The 15,873-nt window shown below is 48.1% G+C and overlaps 1 protein-coding gene across 1 annotated transcript in view; it reads left to right on the top strand.

Moving 5' to 3' along the window:
- Pdzd4 (PDZ domain containing 4) overlaps window positions 1-15,278 on the top strand; it is a 26,862-nt gene extending 11,584 nt beyond the window's left edge. Inside the window, 8 exon segments of the mRNA XM_050125067.1 lie at window positions 9,022-9,275; window positions 10,259-10,349; window positions 10,838-10,936; window positions 12,176-12,238; window positions 12,606-12,707; window positions 12,870-12,980; window positions 13,175-13,312; window positions 13,314-15,278. Coding sequence (XP_049981024.1) covers window positions 9,022-9,275; window positions 10,259-10,349; window positions 10,838-10,936; window positions 12,176-12,238; window positions 12,606-12,707; window positions 12,870-12,980; window positions 13,175-13,312; window positions 13,314-14,714 — 2,259 coding nt within the window. The 3' untranslated portion in view covers window positions 14,715-15,278.
- Window positions 15,279-15,873: the final 595 nt, after the last annotated feature.

Genomic DNA, 15,873 nt, shown 5'->3' with positions numbered 1-15,873 from the left:
TGGAATCAAAGGCATGTGCCACCACTGCCTGGCTTAGTTGCCTTTTTTTTTTTTTAAAGGCCTTTCTAGTTACTTTATAGAAGGTTGACTATTTTATACTTTGAGGTAAAATTCTGTTGGCTATGTTTCTGGAGGGGATACTAACTAAGTCAGGCTGGAATGAGGAGTGCCCAATATAATATCTGGAGATGGCCACTGGGCTTGGGATCCCTGTTCCAGCCAAGGGTTCCAAACTTAGCATCAAATCAGGAAATAAGCAGAACTGGATGCTGAAGAGTCCATCATCCAGAGGAAACAAAGTCCCAGGCCAGGGAAGTGGCAGTTGCTGGGGACTTCAGTACAGATCTTTGAGTTGTCTGTGTGTGGTGCTTTGAGTACTTCTAATATTTCAAAAAAGATGTGACTGTGTACAAAAGCGATGGTGCTAGTGCAGGATGAAGGAACAGTTGAGACTTGGATTTGACTGCAACACTGTCCTTGGGCATTGCTGGCAAACAGGAATTTGGCCCTGGAGTGGGTTTGGAGACATAGGAAGTGTTGATAAAAAGTATTCTTCTGGATTGTTACAAAGTACGTAGGTTTGTTTTCTGTCTATAGTCTCCTTAGTAAGTAATGGAAACAAAGTAGATTCCTTTCAGATTGCTCCAAAGGAGGGAGGTTCAGGCTTGGAGGTACAGGCTTGGATTTGATGAAGAAAATAATTTTTAACCTCCTCCTCCCTGCCCCCCCAATGGTCTGGGCCCTCCCACATCAATCATTAATCAAGATGATATCTCACAGATTTGCTTACAGGGAAATCTTATGGTTTCTCAATAAAGATACTTTCCCCCAGATGTGTCTAGCTTTGTGTCAAGTTTAAAAAGCAACCGTTACAATTGACTGCTTGTAATTTGACACACAAATACACCATTTATTTTTTTTAAGATTTATTTATTATGTATATAACATTCCATGTATGCTTGTATGCCAGAAGAGGGCACCAGATCTCATTACAGATGGTTGTGAGCCACCATGTGGTTGCTGGGAATTGAACTCAGGACCTCTGGAAGAGCAGGCAGTGCTCTTAACCTGAGCCATCTCTCCAGCCCCCAATACACCATTTATTAAGCTATAACCTTTCATTTCTTGTTTATCGCCAAGATCTCAGCAGCATCAACATACCAATGTAAAACACATTCCAAACTTTAGACCCTCCCACAGTTGAGGCTGGAGAGACAGATGACTCTTCTGAGAACTTGGGTTCAATTCCCAGCACCCACATAGTAGCTCACAATTGTCTGTAACTTCAGTTCCCAGGGATCCCACACCTTTACATGGACATAGAAGCAGGCAAAACACTAATGCACATAAAATTAAGAAATAATCATTAAAAAAGAAGTTCCACAATCTTTGAAAATTCAAGCATTTTAAAAGTTTAGTTTTGCTGGTTGTGGTAGCACAACTTTAATCCCTTAATCCTAACACCGTTGAGTCAGAGGGTTTGTTGCCAGTCTGGTCTACAGAGGGAGTACCAGGGCTACACAAAGAAGCCCTGTCTCAAATATACAAAAATAAAAGTTCAGTCTTTTTAAAGCATCTAAAGTCTCTTCATTTAACATCGCTCAACTGTGGGTCCCTATATAATCAAAAATAAACCAGGGCACAGTCACAATCTGAACAAAGCAAAACCAAACTTCTACCTGTAAATAATTTAGTGTCTAATGTTGGGGAGTCACTCGTGATCTTCTGGGCACCTCCAAAGGGTTTGGGTCATTTTTCAGGCTCTGTCTTAGAGCTGGCTTCACTTCAAAACTTCTGCTGGTTGTGTGTGTGTGTGTGTGTGTGTGTGTGTTTGTGTGTGTGTGTGTGGTCCCAGGGAAGTCCTAGAGAGCAGCTTGAATTTTAAAGAAGTAGGTTCTAATACCAGCAAAAGAATGCCAATGAGTGTGAGAGAAATCAGGTGACAAGGAAAAACAGGTTCCTTTATTCATGTCATTTTATGTGGGCTGCCACTAGAAGGTGTGGCCTAGGTTTAGGGTGAGTCTTCCTACTTGAAATGAGCCATCTCCCAGTCTCCACTTTTTAAATTTTTATTATTTTTTAAAAATCTTTAAATGAGGGCTGGAGAGATGGCTCAGAGGTTTAAGAGCATTGCCTGCTCTTCCAAAGGTCCTGAGTTCAATTCCCAGCAACCACATGGTGGCTCACAACCATCTGTAAAGAGGTCTGGCGCCCTCTTCTGGCCTGCATGCATACACACGGAAAGAATATTGTATACATAATACATAAATATATTTAAAATTTTTTTTAATGATTTGTGGTGTATGCATTGTGTGTTGTGTTACATGTATATGTATGTACAGTTGTTTGTGTGAACCAGCCAATGATCTTCCAGGATCTACCTTCCTCAGTCTTCAGTTCTGGGGCTCTGGGCACATGCTTTTACATGGGCACTAGTAATTTGACCTTAGAACCTCTCAAGTGTTGAGCCCTCTCTCCAGTCCTCCACTTTGGTTTTTGAGACCAGAGTTTGGTATGGCTTGATACTCAATTGATAATTCACCTAGGCTAGCTGGCCAGTGAGCCCCAGGCATCCTGTCCTACCTCCTCAGTTTTGGGATTACAAATGTCTGTCTGTCTGTCTCTCTCTCTCTCTCTCTCTCTCTCTCTCTCTCTCTCTCTCTCTCTCTTTCTTTCAGGTTTTCAAGACAGGGTTTCTCTGTATAGTCCTGGAATTTCTGAAACTCACTCCGTAGACCAGGCTGGTCTCAAACTCAGGGTGGGTCTTGCCTCTGCCTCCAGAGTGCTGGTATCAAAGATATGTGCCACCAATGTTCAGCCAGCCCTAGCATTTTCCTTAACAATGTGCTTTTCTTAGTGTTTTATTGCTATTTTGTTTGTTTTTGAGAGGGTTTCTCTGAGTATCCCTGGCTGTCCTGGAACTCAGTCTGTAGATCAGGCTGGCCTCAAATTTCTGAGTGCTGGGATTAAAGGAGTAAGCCACCACCGCCTGGCAAAGGGACATTTTTTCAGTTGAGGTTCCCTTTTCCCAAATAATTCTAACTTGTGTCAAGTTGACATAAAACTAGCTGCGCAGTGTTCTAGGGATTGAACTAAAGGCCTTCAAGTTTATGTGGCAAGCACTTTCAGACTAAGCTATCTTAGTCTGAAAGGCCTACACAGTCCATGTGGCCTATCTGTGTGGCATGCTGTGTAGGCCTTCATCCCCCATGATCTTGGGCATATAAGATTATTTATTGTGCTCTATTCAACACATTTGCCCTCCATTTCTGTGGAGGGCAGATCCGAAAGTTCTTTGGGTGACAGGTTAGCTGTGTTTACAATGGGACATTACTTCCTGAGCTTGCATGATGTGGCAGAATAAAGGCCAAGAAGTGACAAACAGGTGTTGAAGAGTGTAGGCAAAGTTTTTCTGTTTCCCCGCAGTTACTCCCAAATAACCACGCAGAGACTTATTATTGATTATAAATGCTTGGCTTTTGGCCTTCTCCTTCTGGCCCTTCCTGTTGCCTGGCAGCCCAGGCCTGAGATGATGTGGTGCCTTGGCTCTGGCTCGTGGGCGAAACCTCCTTCTGACAGTGAAGATTGAACTCTGGCCTAAGTGACTTGAGACCTTCTTGACTTGACTTTGCACACAGAAAAGTATATGTGTATAAGATACAAGCACTTATCTCAGCCTTGCTTTGGGACATGGCAGCCTCCACACTTAATGAAGATAATCATGGCAGAGCTGAAACTGCCTGTGCACCACCCTTGATCTTTCTTTCTCCCAGAGGGATTCTGTGTACTGAGTTTCATGCAGGTTTTTTCTACTGCTGATGCCTTTAAAAGAAGCAAGTGTGAATCAGATAGTGATACTTGGTAGAGGCAGGAAAATAAGAGATTTCTAGGCTAGCCTCTGCCATAGAGTTGAGAGGCCAACCTGAATAACTTATTGGGATTATGTATTAACTCCCCTGCAAAAAGAAGTACATGCTCTCCCATAAAGTGTGCAACTAGCTCTTATAACTTAAACTAACCATTTCTATTAATTTATGTACTTCCATATGGCTCATGGCTTGTTACCTCATCTCCTACATGTCATGCTTTCTCAGAGTCTTCTAGAGACTCTGCCCTTCTTCCCAGTGACCTCTGCTTGGAAATCCTGCTCAGCTTTTTATTAAACCAACCACAGTGACATCTTTACACAGTGTAATCAAATATGTTGTAACACATACACGCTCTTAGTGGTTTAGTGTCCCCAGTCCCAACGATCCTAACAGGCATTTTTTTCTTTCAGTACTGGGATGGTTTGGGCTACCTTTCCTCTGAATGGCTTTGCTGCCCTTTGATGTCCTTTGCTAAGTAGCTATTGAGTTTTGTTTTGTTTTGTTTTGTTTTGTTTTGTTTTGTTTTGTTTTGTTTTTTGGTGGCTGGAGAGACTGCCAAGGGTGCTGGGAACCAAACTCTTGTATTTTTGGTTGTGAGCCTAGCCTTTAACAGCTGAGCCATCTCTCCAGCCCATGAGTTTTGTTTTCTTAGTGCTATGTAATGGTTTTCTTTGGACTAGTACTTATGCAGCCTCTTGTCTCAAATGCTTCCATTTTTTTTCTATTGTTTTTCCCAAGTTTTCCTACATCCCATACACACTGTTCATTCCCAAGGCAGCTGTTTGCCTTGTTCCAATTACATTTCTGGTATATTTGGATTTGTTTGGAGCTTGTAACAGGTGACAGTACAGAGAGCATCTTGAGTGCCTTTTTTGTTTTGTTTTTCGAGACAGGGTTTCTCTGTGGTTTTGGTTCCTGTTCTGGAACTAGCTCTTGTAGACCAGGCTGGCCTCAAACTCACAGAGATGCACCTGAGTGCTGGGATTAAAGGTGTGCGCCACCCACCACTGCACAGCCAGCTAAGTCTCAATGTGAATGAAGAGGGGAGGCTGGTGGAAGCCTGACTAAATTCTATGCTGTTCCCCCCTCCCGCTCCCCCCAGTCCTGGAAATAGATCCAGAGTTTTGTGCATGTTAAGCAGATGTTCTACCACTGAGCTATATCCCTAGGCCTGAATACCTTTTACAGAATAGTAGCCTGAAGGTCAGAAATGCCTCATAACAGTTGGGGACCATGCAGGCAGGGTTTCATGCAGGATAAGGGCTGCCATTGTCTCTGGCCATGTACTTGACCCCACACAGCTTTGTGCAGTGCCTTGTATATTTCCATCTTATTGAGAGCCTTTACCTGCTCTAGAAGGCTTTCTTCTACCTTGTAGCAGATTCTCTGTCCTATCTACCTTCACCAGTTCTTGAGGATTACCATGGCCTGAAGACATAGAGGAGTTCCAGGGGTGTGGTCACCACTTGGGCCAAGAGAGCCCTCTAGCCTGTTATAGGCAATCTCTCTGGCTCCTTTTCTGAGGTGCTAAGACTATGGTATTCCCAGCCCCCACTGGCCTGCCCTGCAAGCTCTTCCCAGTGCCTGAGCCTGGTTTCCATAGTAACACGGCTGCTGGGTAACTTAATGATTCCAGGGAGAAAGGCATTCCTGCCGTTCTGTGTCACCTGAATATCCCACACTGTGCTTGTGTTTGTCTTCCTATCCTGGGATTTCAGGGTAACTCACAGAAACCCCCAGTTCATCACTCTGACTTCTTCTGCCTGTTAGCAGATGTTACAAAACAAAGCTGAGGAGTAAACCGGAGCACTGGTTGGTTTCCGTGCTGTAAGCACTCTACTATAGCCCATTTCAAGTCACTACTGTGAGCAGAGTAAAGAAATGTGTTTGCTTCCAGACACATAGAATGGAAATAATGCCAAGCACACAGATGACAGTAAAGTGTAGTAAAGCAATTAGAGAGCCAGGAGGCTTAGTCTTTATTGCCTTTGTTCTTAATTCCATTCATTCAGTTGCAAGTTTCTCAGTCATAATGTTGATATTAATGTCTGTTTTTAACAGCTGACTCAAGCCACTTCTGGGGAGGCCATTCCTCATGTCCTTGTCAAGGACACACACCTTTCTAGTGTCCTGTGCATAGCCCCTTCCCCGGTCTGCCTGGCTAACTGTGGCTTCTACAGTAGACTGCTTTTCTACTCCCCTCCTTCCCTCCTCCTTCCCCCTTCCTGATCTCTAATTTCCCGTGTAGAGGAGGCTGACCTTGAACTCCTGAGTCCTCTGCCCTATGAGTAGTGAGTGTTCCATCTACTTTTTAGAAATACTATTCTAGAAAATGTCTTGCCTGAGAGAAGCTGTTTCCCTTGAAGATGTTCCAGTAATTCCATTTTAAGAAAGATTTATCTAGTGTGATAACCACAGATTACACAAAGATGCATGAAAAATGCCCAATTCTTTTTTGTTGTTTGTTTTGTTTTTCAAGACAAGGTTTCTCTGTGTGCTGTTCTGTCACTCACTCTGTAGATCAGGCTGGCCTTGAACTCACAGAGATTCTCCTGCCCCCTTGCCTCCTGAGTGCTGGGATTAAAGGACTGTGCTATCACCACCCAGCTGCTATATTCCTTATATCAAACATTGGAAATGGCCTCCTTGCTAAGTAACAAAGACAAAGCCAGTAGGATTTGAAGTATCTGCCCCTACCTTATAATTCACAGAGAAAAGACTGCTAGGAAGTGTGTCCACAAGGCCACAACATTCCATACATCCCTGAGATCACAAGCAATTTTGCTTTTCTCCAGTGGACTAGTATTCTCTTGTATTCAGACAAGATGGAATTTTTGTTGTTTTGGGGGGGGGGGACAGAACCATGTAGCACAGTTGACATCAAACTCTTGATCTTTAGGTTTTTAGAAACAGAGTTTCTCTGTAGCTTTGGTTCCTGTCCTGGAACTAGCTCTTATAGACCAGGCTGTCCTCGAACTCACAGAGATCCACCTACCTCTGCCTCCCGAGTGCTGGGATCAAAGATGTGTGCCACCACTGCCCAGCTTACAACTGTGTTTTCTCCAGCCATAGCTAAGGGACTTCTCTAGTTCCCTGCAAGTGCTTCTCTCCTTGTTCTGTCCCTAGGATAACTAACCTCCTCATCTGTTTTCTTTCTTCCTTCCTCTTTCTCCCTCCTTTCTCTCTATGTCTGACAGGGTCTCTTGTAACCCATGCTGATTTGTTCTATAGCTAAGGGTGATTTTGAACTTATAATCTTCCTGCCTCTTACCTCCTTTTTCTGAGGTCTTGTATTTAATACAGTGTGGTGGCACAAGCCACTATACCCAGCTCTTGTTTTTTGTGGGGCAGAACTTAGGCTTTTGCTATGTATGTCAGACTGACCTCAAATTCACAGTGATCCTCTCCAGCCTCCCAAGTATCATTTCTATTTTTGGCTCATCACTTTCTTTGCACCTACTCAAGGATGCTGCCTATCTCTCTTCTAGGTGGGGGTGATGCCTGGTGCCATGCCAGTTAGCTCATCCCAGTGAGGAACAATGGGTATGGTCTTCTCAGTCCAGAAAGGTTTGTTATCAACTGCTATCTCCAGAAACTTACCTTGCAGGCCTTTGACAAGTGCCCTGAATTGTGGTGACACCTGTTTGCTATGTTACATTGCTTTTTTTTTTTTTTTTTTTTTTTTTTGTCCCATATCCAAGGAAGACCTAAGGAGTGAAACAAACCGCTCCAGAACTTAACAGACTCTGGCTGGGCTGAGGGTAGCCTTCTGCCAAGAGGTACTTGCTCCATACCCAGCTGTTGCAGCTTTCCTACCCAATGATAGGTTTCCTTCCTTTTCCAGCCAGGGTCTCAGCCTGTTTCTGTCTAAAAGAATACCCCTTCCACCTCCACTCCCTGCCCATCATTTTGCTTTTCCTACCTAGCTGTTCCCTGTCCTTGTTATAGGAAGATCGCTTGTTGGTTCCCAGCTTCTCAGCCCCGAAATAATCACACAGAAACTATATTATTTAAATCACTGCTTGACCCATTAGCTCTAGCTTATTTGCTAACTCTTACATCTTAATTTAACCCATTTCCATTAATCTGTGCATCACCACGAACGAGGCCATGGCCTACCAGCAAAGTTTCAGTGTGTCTCTCCAATGGCTCTATGGCTTCTTCCTGATTCCGCCTCATTTCTCCTAGTATTCAGTTTAGTTTTCCCCACCTAGCTGTGTTCCCCTATAGCTCTGCTATAGGCCCAAAGCAGTTTCTTTATTAACCAATGGTATTCACAGCATGCAGAGGGGAATCCCACATCAGTCCTGCTTCTGCCTCAGGCATCTTCCTTTGCCCCTCAATCTGACCACTGTGCAGGCTCTCCTTGACTCAATTTGTTCATTGGCTAAGCCTCACTTTCCTCATTTGCTCAACAGAGACAGTGCTGTGTCTCTCTTAAAGTTGTCAGGACTTTGGATTTCATGGGTACTCAATTTTTGGAGCCCTGCCTGCAACCTGGTGCATAGCAAGTGCCCAATAAATCATGCTGGCCTTGTAAGATTCACCATTTGGCTCCTCTTTTAGGACACTTTGCAATTCCAAAATTTTTTTTTTGTCAGGAAGCTTGCAAGCTGGCATTTCCTTGTACATTTTTACTAATTCATTCCCTTCCGTGTGTTCATTGCTTTGCTGTACTTGGTTATTCTTTGGCCCTGGTGTTAGGTAAGCACAAATTGACACTGAGGTTGACTGATTTGTCTCAGTCATCATCAAGGGACTCTAGGTCTTCTAGATGCTAGCTCTGGCCTCAGTGCTGCCAGAGGAGAGACAGGTCCTGATGGGAGGATCAGAGAGCTCTGAATGGTTCCTAGTAGAGGAGGACTACAGATGTTTTGAGATGATGGCAGAACTTTCAGACCCTGTACAGATACTTAGTCACCTGGCTTTGAGGGAGTCACAATATTCAGAACTCTGGGTTGGAGGCTGATGAATGGGGTCTGCCTGGGAGGAAAGAGGGCACTAGGGGTAGCTAGAGCTGTGGGTAGAAAGTATATTTCTTGGTTGAACAGGTCTGGGTGCTGGTTAGCAGCTCAGGGTCCTGCTGGCCTTCACCTCCAGAGGGGAGAAGCCGGCTCATGAGGGTTCTCACAGAGGCATATCTCTGCCACAGGTGAACGGGAAGGAGCTCTCCAAGCTGTCTCAGGAGCAAACCCTAGAGGCCCTGCGTGCCTCCAAGGAGCCCCTGGTGATCCAGGTGCTGAGACGCAGCCCCCGTCTGCGGGGGGACAGCTCCTGCCATGACCTTCAGCTGGTGGACAGTGGCACTCAGACCGACATCACCTTCGAGCATATCATGGCACTGGGCAAGCTGCGCCCACCCACCCCACCCATGGGCATCTTGGAGCCGTACGTCCTCTCTGAGCTGTGAGTTGCTCTCAGGAGGGCCTGGGCCCTGCCTCCTGAGAGGACATGCCACCTGGGGCTGTTGTCCCCATGTGACCCACAGGTGGCTTGCTTCAGCTCTAGCCATAGTGGGGAAACTCAACTCAGCTGCCACTCTTGTGCAGGGAGGAGGCTCCTTGACTCTATAGCTGACAGTGGCACTTGGGCTCAGAAACCTCCAAGGTTCTGTCCTCAGGCTTGGCATCAGCTGGCAGAAAGGCTAAGGGGAGCCTAGGTGCTCAGGACCTGGCTGTTCCTCCATCCTCTTTCTTCTTCTGCCCCATCTTCTCTGCCTCCTCACAAGCATCTCTCCTTGAATCTTCTTGCATCCCTTGTCTGTCCCATTCTTCCACCTGCTCTGAATTTCCTCTATCTCTTAGACTTCTTTCTTTATCCCTCTTAAGAAAGGCCTTCCATCCTGGCCTAGCTGTCATGACCATGTGAGCGCATTGACTCACTCTGCTTACCCCACTGGGAGGCGGTCCTGGGAGCCCTTTGTTCCGAGAGGTAGGCCAGAGGGCAGTGCACAGTTAGTCTAACTGTTTCAGGGCAAGGAGGGCAACCCTTCCCTGAAGGCAGAGGGGTGCTTGTCTGCTCTGCAGAAGGCTGGGGTAATTCCTGAGGGTTCTGCATGAGTGGGAACAGTGTTGAGGCAGCCTGGGCACTTAGCTCTGGAGAAATCAGCCTTTGTTCTGGGAACTGGGATGGGAAGAACTAGGTGTGCCTGCCTAGGTCCTTAAAATGGACCCCTGTGAGCTTTGATTTAAGGAGCATTCCTGATCCTGCCACAGCTTTTGTGTAAATCAGAAAGGAGGGTTCTACAGGCAGCAGCTTGGCCACCTTCCCTAGAGAGCACATCAAGAATAGGGTTCTCTGTTTACTACACTGGGACTGGCCAGCTTGGAGCTGGGGCTAGGGTGCCAAAGAAGCAGATGGCCCATCTGACCCCCCCTTCTCCTGGGCAGCCCCCCCATCAGCCATGAGTATTATGACCCAGCGGAGTTCATGGAGGGCGGCCCGCAGGAGGCAGAGCGAATGGACGAGCTGGAGTACGAGGTGAGCCTAGTGGCTGGCCTGGCCCTTCTGCCTGGCCAGAACCTGTAGCCAGCAGGAGTCTGAGCAGGCTCACTTTTTGCAGCTCTGCCCAGGCTTGGCTCCTGCTGCCCCCTGGTGGCTGGGCCTCATGACCCTTCCCAGAAGAGAGCAGCCTGAGTCAGGGAGGGTGTGGGTGAGGTGGTGTGTTCCTTCTGTCTGTGTTGGTGACTCTGTGTCCCATGCATGTGTTTGTCCTGTGTGTCCTGTACATTCTGTGTCTTGGGCGTTTCCTGATAGGGAAACCACTGAACACTTGCATCATTTAGGATGGTAAGAGAAGGGAGCCCTCAAAGCCAGGAGCAACATACTAAATTCAGAGAACGGAAACAGAAGACGTGGGGCTGCTGCGGGCTAGGATCCGAGCCAAGGATGCAGCCAAGTCTGCAGGCGTCCCCGCTCATACACTTCAGTTCTTTATAACTCTACTTCCTCCCTACCCCTTGTGGCAGGAGGTGGAGCTGTGTAAAAACAGTCACCAAGACAAGCTGGGCCTGATGGTGTGCTACCGCACAGATGATGAGGAGGACCTGGGCATCTACGTTGGAGAGGTATGGAGAGGTGTTGTGGCAGGCTGTGGCACACAAAGCCCCAGAGCTGTTCTAGCTGAGCTCTGTGGACTCTCTACAAAGCCTGCCCAGGATTTAGAGCTGCCCAGAGGCCTAACAATAGGTTATGGTAGATTGTGGGTATCAAGGCCAGGGTAGCTGTGGTTTCAGTATATCCAGGTAGCCAGTGCTGTCTGTGCCCAGACATCAAGTACTTAAACATCCCACCTTTTCTCTCCCTACTTCCTTCCCTTTGGCAGATGTCTATCCAGCAGCAACCCCTCCATTAGCACTATCCTACTAAAGCTACCCTTCCAAATGGAAAATGTCCCACTGCCCAGAACATCTCAGACTTGATGTATGAAGAAGCATCTAGCTACGTGCCAGCACCTAGCTCCTGTCCCCCACCCTAAAAAAGCCTCTGAATTGGGTGTGGTCTCTGTAATCTCAGCACTTGGGTGGGTCAGAAGTTTCAAGGTTACCCTTAGCTACACAGTAAGTTTGAGGTCAGCCTAAATTGCTGGAGACCTTATTTCAAAAACACAAGTTAGGTATAGGTAATGGTGTTTTTAAACCCAGCACTCAAGAGGCAAAGGCATGTACATTTCTGTGAGCTTGAGGTTAGCTAGAGCTACATAGTGAGACTTTTTAAAAAAGAATGAGGAGGGGGGTATTCTGGAAGGATGGTTTTTACTGCTCTTTCAGAGGACCTGAGTTCAATTCCCAGAACTCAAATGGGATATCTCACCAACACCTCTAACCCTAGGGATCCAATACTTCTTTTGGACTCTACCAGTACCTATACTCATGTGCATATACATACAAAAAAATAACAAACTTAAAAATAAAATAAATCTTTCTCAAAAAAGTTGGATATATAGTTCAGTGCTAGGTGCTGCCCTGACACATACACAAGGTTCTAGGTTCCTTAGCACAGAAAAAGAAAGACTTTGCAAGAGTATAGCAGTGCAAGGGATAGAGGAAAAAAGTGTTGGGTAGGGGCTAGGGAGCTACTTCTGGTAATTCTGTTTCTCCCAAGCTGGGGGAGCAAACTGCCTGGGCCCACTGTCCTGCCCTTGCTTCTGAGACCTTGGAAGCTGCTACTCTGAGGTGAAGTGGGAAAGTAAGCAAGTCTGTTATTTGCCTTGGGAGCACCCCAAGATAAGGCTACCCACACACACTCACTTGCACTGAAAAGGACACCATAGGTGCCCAAGTCCCCAAGATGCATGTGTCCTGCAGGTAAATCCCAACAGCATTGCAGCCAAAGACGGCCGGATCCGTGAGGGAGACCGAATCATCCAGGTGAGCGCTTGAGCAGGTTGCCATGCCTGCCCTGTGGCAGCCCTGTTCTCTCTCTCCATGGTCCATTCCTAGATCTTTTCTGCTGAGAACCTGGCCTTCTACCCTGGAACCTGGACCTAATCTTATTTCTGTTCTGGTTAACTGCCCTGAGTGACTCATGTGTATACCTATCAGTACCCCCTGCCCTCTTTCCCTCTATTTCTGCTCCCCCACTCTTTGAGCACACATGCTCTTGCACAGTCCAGGCCATCCTTTCCCCTGATACATTTTGCTTATTTATGCCTTCCTAGAGTTCAAGAGCCTGTCCTTAGCACAGTCAGAGCCCTCCATTAGCATTCTTGTTGATTGTCTCCCTGGACCTCTGCAGATTAATGGAATGGATGTCCAGAACCGAGAGGAGGCAGTAGCCATCCTGAGCCAGGAAGAGAACACCAACATCTCCCTGCTGGTGGCCCGGCCTGAGAGCCAGGTGTGTATGTACACCTGATTGGGTGACAAAGAGCCCCTTAGAAGCTTTCTGTCTTGAAAGCTGCTGGTCTGTTTGACTTCACTGAGAGCATGGTCTTAGGGCAATGTGGAGGGCATTGGGGAAGCCTTTAAAGTGTTGGCTAGCTCATGTTTGTCTCTGCAGCTAGCAAAGCGGTGGAAAGACAGTGACAGAGATGACTTCCTAGATGACTTTGGGTCTGAGAATGAAGGGGACCTTCGTGCTAGGAAGCTGAAGTCACCCCCTGCCCCGCAGGTAAGGAAGGAAGGACAAAGACGTGCTAAGTTGGGAGGGCAAGAGAGAGGGAGGAAGGAGAAAGGGACTTTGGGTGGACATGGTCTCCCAGCCTGGGCCTAGAGAGGAACAAGCCATGAGCAGAAGCTCTAGTCCTACTGCATCACACTTGTGTGTGGGAACCTAACTGACTATGTTTGTCATTTCTGTCCCAGACTGGAAATGATGAGAAGGGTGCTCCTGATGGGGGCCCAGGCTTGAGCAACAGCCAGGAGCTGGACAGCGGGGTGGGCCGGACTGATGAGAGTACCCGGAATTAAGAGAGCTCTGAACATGACCTGCTGGGGGATGAGCCCCCCCAGCACTACCAACACCCCTGGAAGCCTGCGCAAGTTTGGCCTGCAAGGGGATGCCCTGCAGAGCAGGGACTTCCACTTCAGCATGGACTCTCTGCTGGCTGAGGGGGCAGGACTGGGTGGGGCTGACCTGCCTGGGCTCACTGATGAGGAGTATGAACGCTACCGGGAACTACTGGAGATCAAGTGCCACCTGGAGAATGGCAACCAGCTAGGCATCTTCTTCTCCCGGGCCTCCAGTGGCAACGGTGCCCTAGATGTCAACCGAAATGAGAGCCTAGGCCATGAGATGGCCATGCTGGAGGAGGAGCTTCGGCACCTAGAGTTCAAGTGCCGCAACATTTTGCGGGCACAGAAGATGCAGCAGTTGCGGGAGCGCTGTATGAAGGCTTGGCTGCAGGAGGAGGAGAGCCTCTATGACCTGGCAGCCAGTGAGCCCAAAAAGCACGAGCTGTCTGATATCTCTGAACTGCCAGAGAAATCAGACAAGGATAGCACCAGCGCCTACAACACTGGGGAGAGCTGCCGGAGCACTCCGCTGCTCATGGAGCCTTTGCCTGAGATCCCCCTGAAGCGATCTGCTGCGGGCAATTCCAATTTGAACCGGACCCCTTCTGGCCCTCCTGTCACCGCCCACCCCAAAGGGGCTTCTTCACCAGGAAGCCCTGCCAAGTTCCGATCACTCTCTCGGGATCCTGAGGTGGGCCGGAGACAGCACTCAGAGGAGCCTGTCCGACGCAGCACCAAGACAGGTGTTACTCTGGAGCGTGTAGTTCCCGAAGGCAGCCCTTACCTCTCCAGGCGTCATCGTGGCCAGGAGAGCGAGCATTACCAGAGCTGTGTGCAGTTGACCCCGCCACGTACCCTGGAGGATCTGGGCCATGGCTCCTTGAGCTTGGCTAGTGGTCCTCGGGTGGGTGGGGTGGTGGCCGCAGCTGTCGAAGTACCCCGCATGGAATGGAAGGTGAAGGTGCGAAGTGATGGAACCCGCTATGTGGCCAAGCGGCCTGTGCGAGATCGGCTGCTGAAGGCTAGGGCCCTGAAAATACGGGAAGAGCGCAGCGGCATGACCACTGATGATGATGCAGTGAGTGAGATGAAGATGGGCCGCTACTGGAGCAAGGAAGAGAGGAAGCAGCACCTGATCCGAGCACGGGAGCAGCGGAAGAGGCGTGAGTTCATGATGCAGAGCCGCCTGGAGTGTCTGAGGGAGCAGCAGAATGGCGACAGCAAGCCTGAGCTCAACATTATTGCCCTGAGCCACCGTAAGACCATGAAGAAGAGAAACAAGAAGATCCTGGACAACTGGATCACCATCCAAGAGATGTTGGCCCATGGTGCCCGCTCAGCTGATGGAAAAAGGATCTATAACCCTCTGCTCTCTGTCACCACTGTCTGAGCTGCCCCAGTAAGAGCCCAGTCCAGGCCTAGAGAGCCTGACCCTCACCCTCCCTTAGAATCTAGTGTGTGTCTATGTGTGTGCTTGCACGCTGTGCTCATGCACATGCCTGTATTTGTATGTGTGCACAGGACTTTGGTAGTAGAAAGCCCCTAGAAGGGACACTTCTCTTCCACCTATTTCCTGCTCCCCAAGAGGCTATGTCAACAGCCAGCATAGAGGGCATACCCATAAAGGCTACCTGTGTGTGACTGCATGTTTGCGTACATACACAGTGCTCTTGATATGTTGCTGGAGACAGGGAAGTCCGTGCAGAGAGAAGTGAGGTGGACTATCTTAAGCACAAGAGAATGTCCAGCTTCTTGCTGAGCATGGCCTCTTCCCACCCCTGGAAGCCGCAGTTCCTTGTAGACAAAGGCAACCCTGAATTTTGTGTTTTTTTCTCCTTTTCTGTGCTTGCCAACAGTTGTTTTCTGTTTTGTGGATCTGCTCTAGGGGTTGGCAGATCCTTCAGGCAGCCTGACATAGGTGGACCCCACCGAGTGCTGGCTGGGAAGGAGGTTGGGGGAGGAAAAATGGGAGGGTTGGGTGGGAGGGAAAGGAAGGGGATGGGGAAGAATAGGAAGCAGCTGTCCTGGTGGTCTCTACTCTGAGGAATGGCAGGAAGGATCTGAGTTGGCTTTTGAGGTGCACCCATGTGACTGAGAGTGAAATCACAGGGATTGTGGGCACAGTATCCAAAAAGAATTTGTTGACCCCTGGCCTATGCCACCTGGAGCAGAGCCACTTTTAGCAACCTGAGCAAGAAGCTTACATGTTCAGGGGTTTGAGAAGCCAAACCCAATTGGCAACAGGGTAGACCTCACCTAGCCTAGAGATCTGGTGGGAGTTGGGAGGCCTGGACCCAGTGAGAAAGGAAGATGGGCTGAGTGAGAGATACCTAAAACCTCTTCCAGTGATGCAACTTTCAAATGTGCCACTCGTTTGGTTTCTCAGTCTTGGTGAAGCTCATGTTGGGAGGCTACAGGAAACCCCTGTTCCCAATCTACATTCCAAGAATAAAGCAAGCTGCCTTTTTACTACGTTGATTGGACTCTGTGTTCATTGCTGTTTGTGCTGGGAGATGTCAGTTCATTCGTTCCTAAGTGCCCAGACTCCC

This window comes from Alexandromys fortis, unplaced genomic scaffold (genome assembly GCF_014885135.2).
Source record: "Alexandromys fortis isolate MF-2015 unplaced genomic scaffold, M_Fortis_MF-2015_v1.1 scaffold_225, whole genome shotgun sequence".
Classification (NCBI taxonomy): Eukaryota; Metazoa; Chordata; class Mammalia; order Rodentia; family Cricetidae; genus Alexandromys; species Alexandromys fortis.
This window is presented reverse-complemented; position numbering and strand designations above follow the sequence as displayed.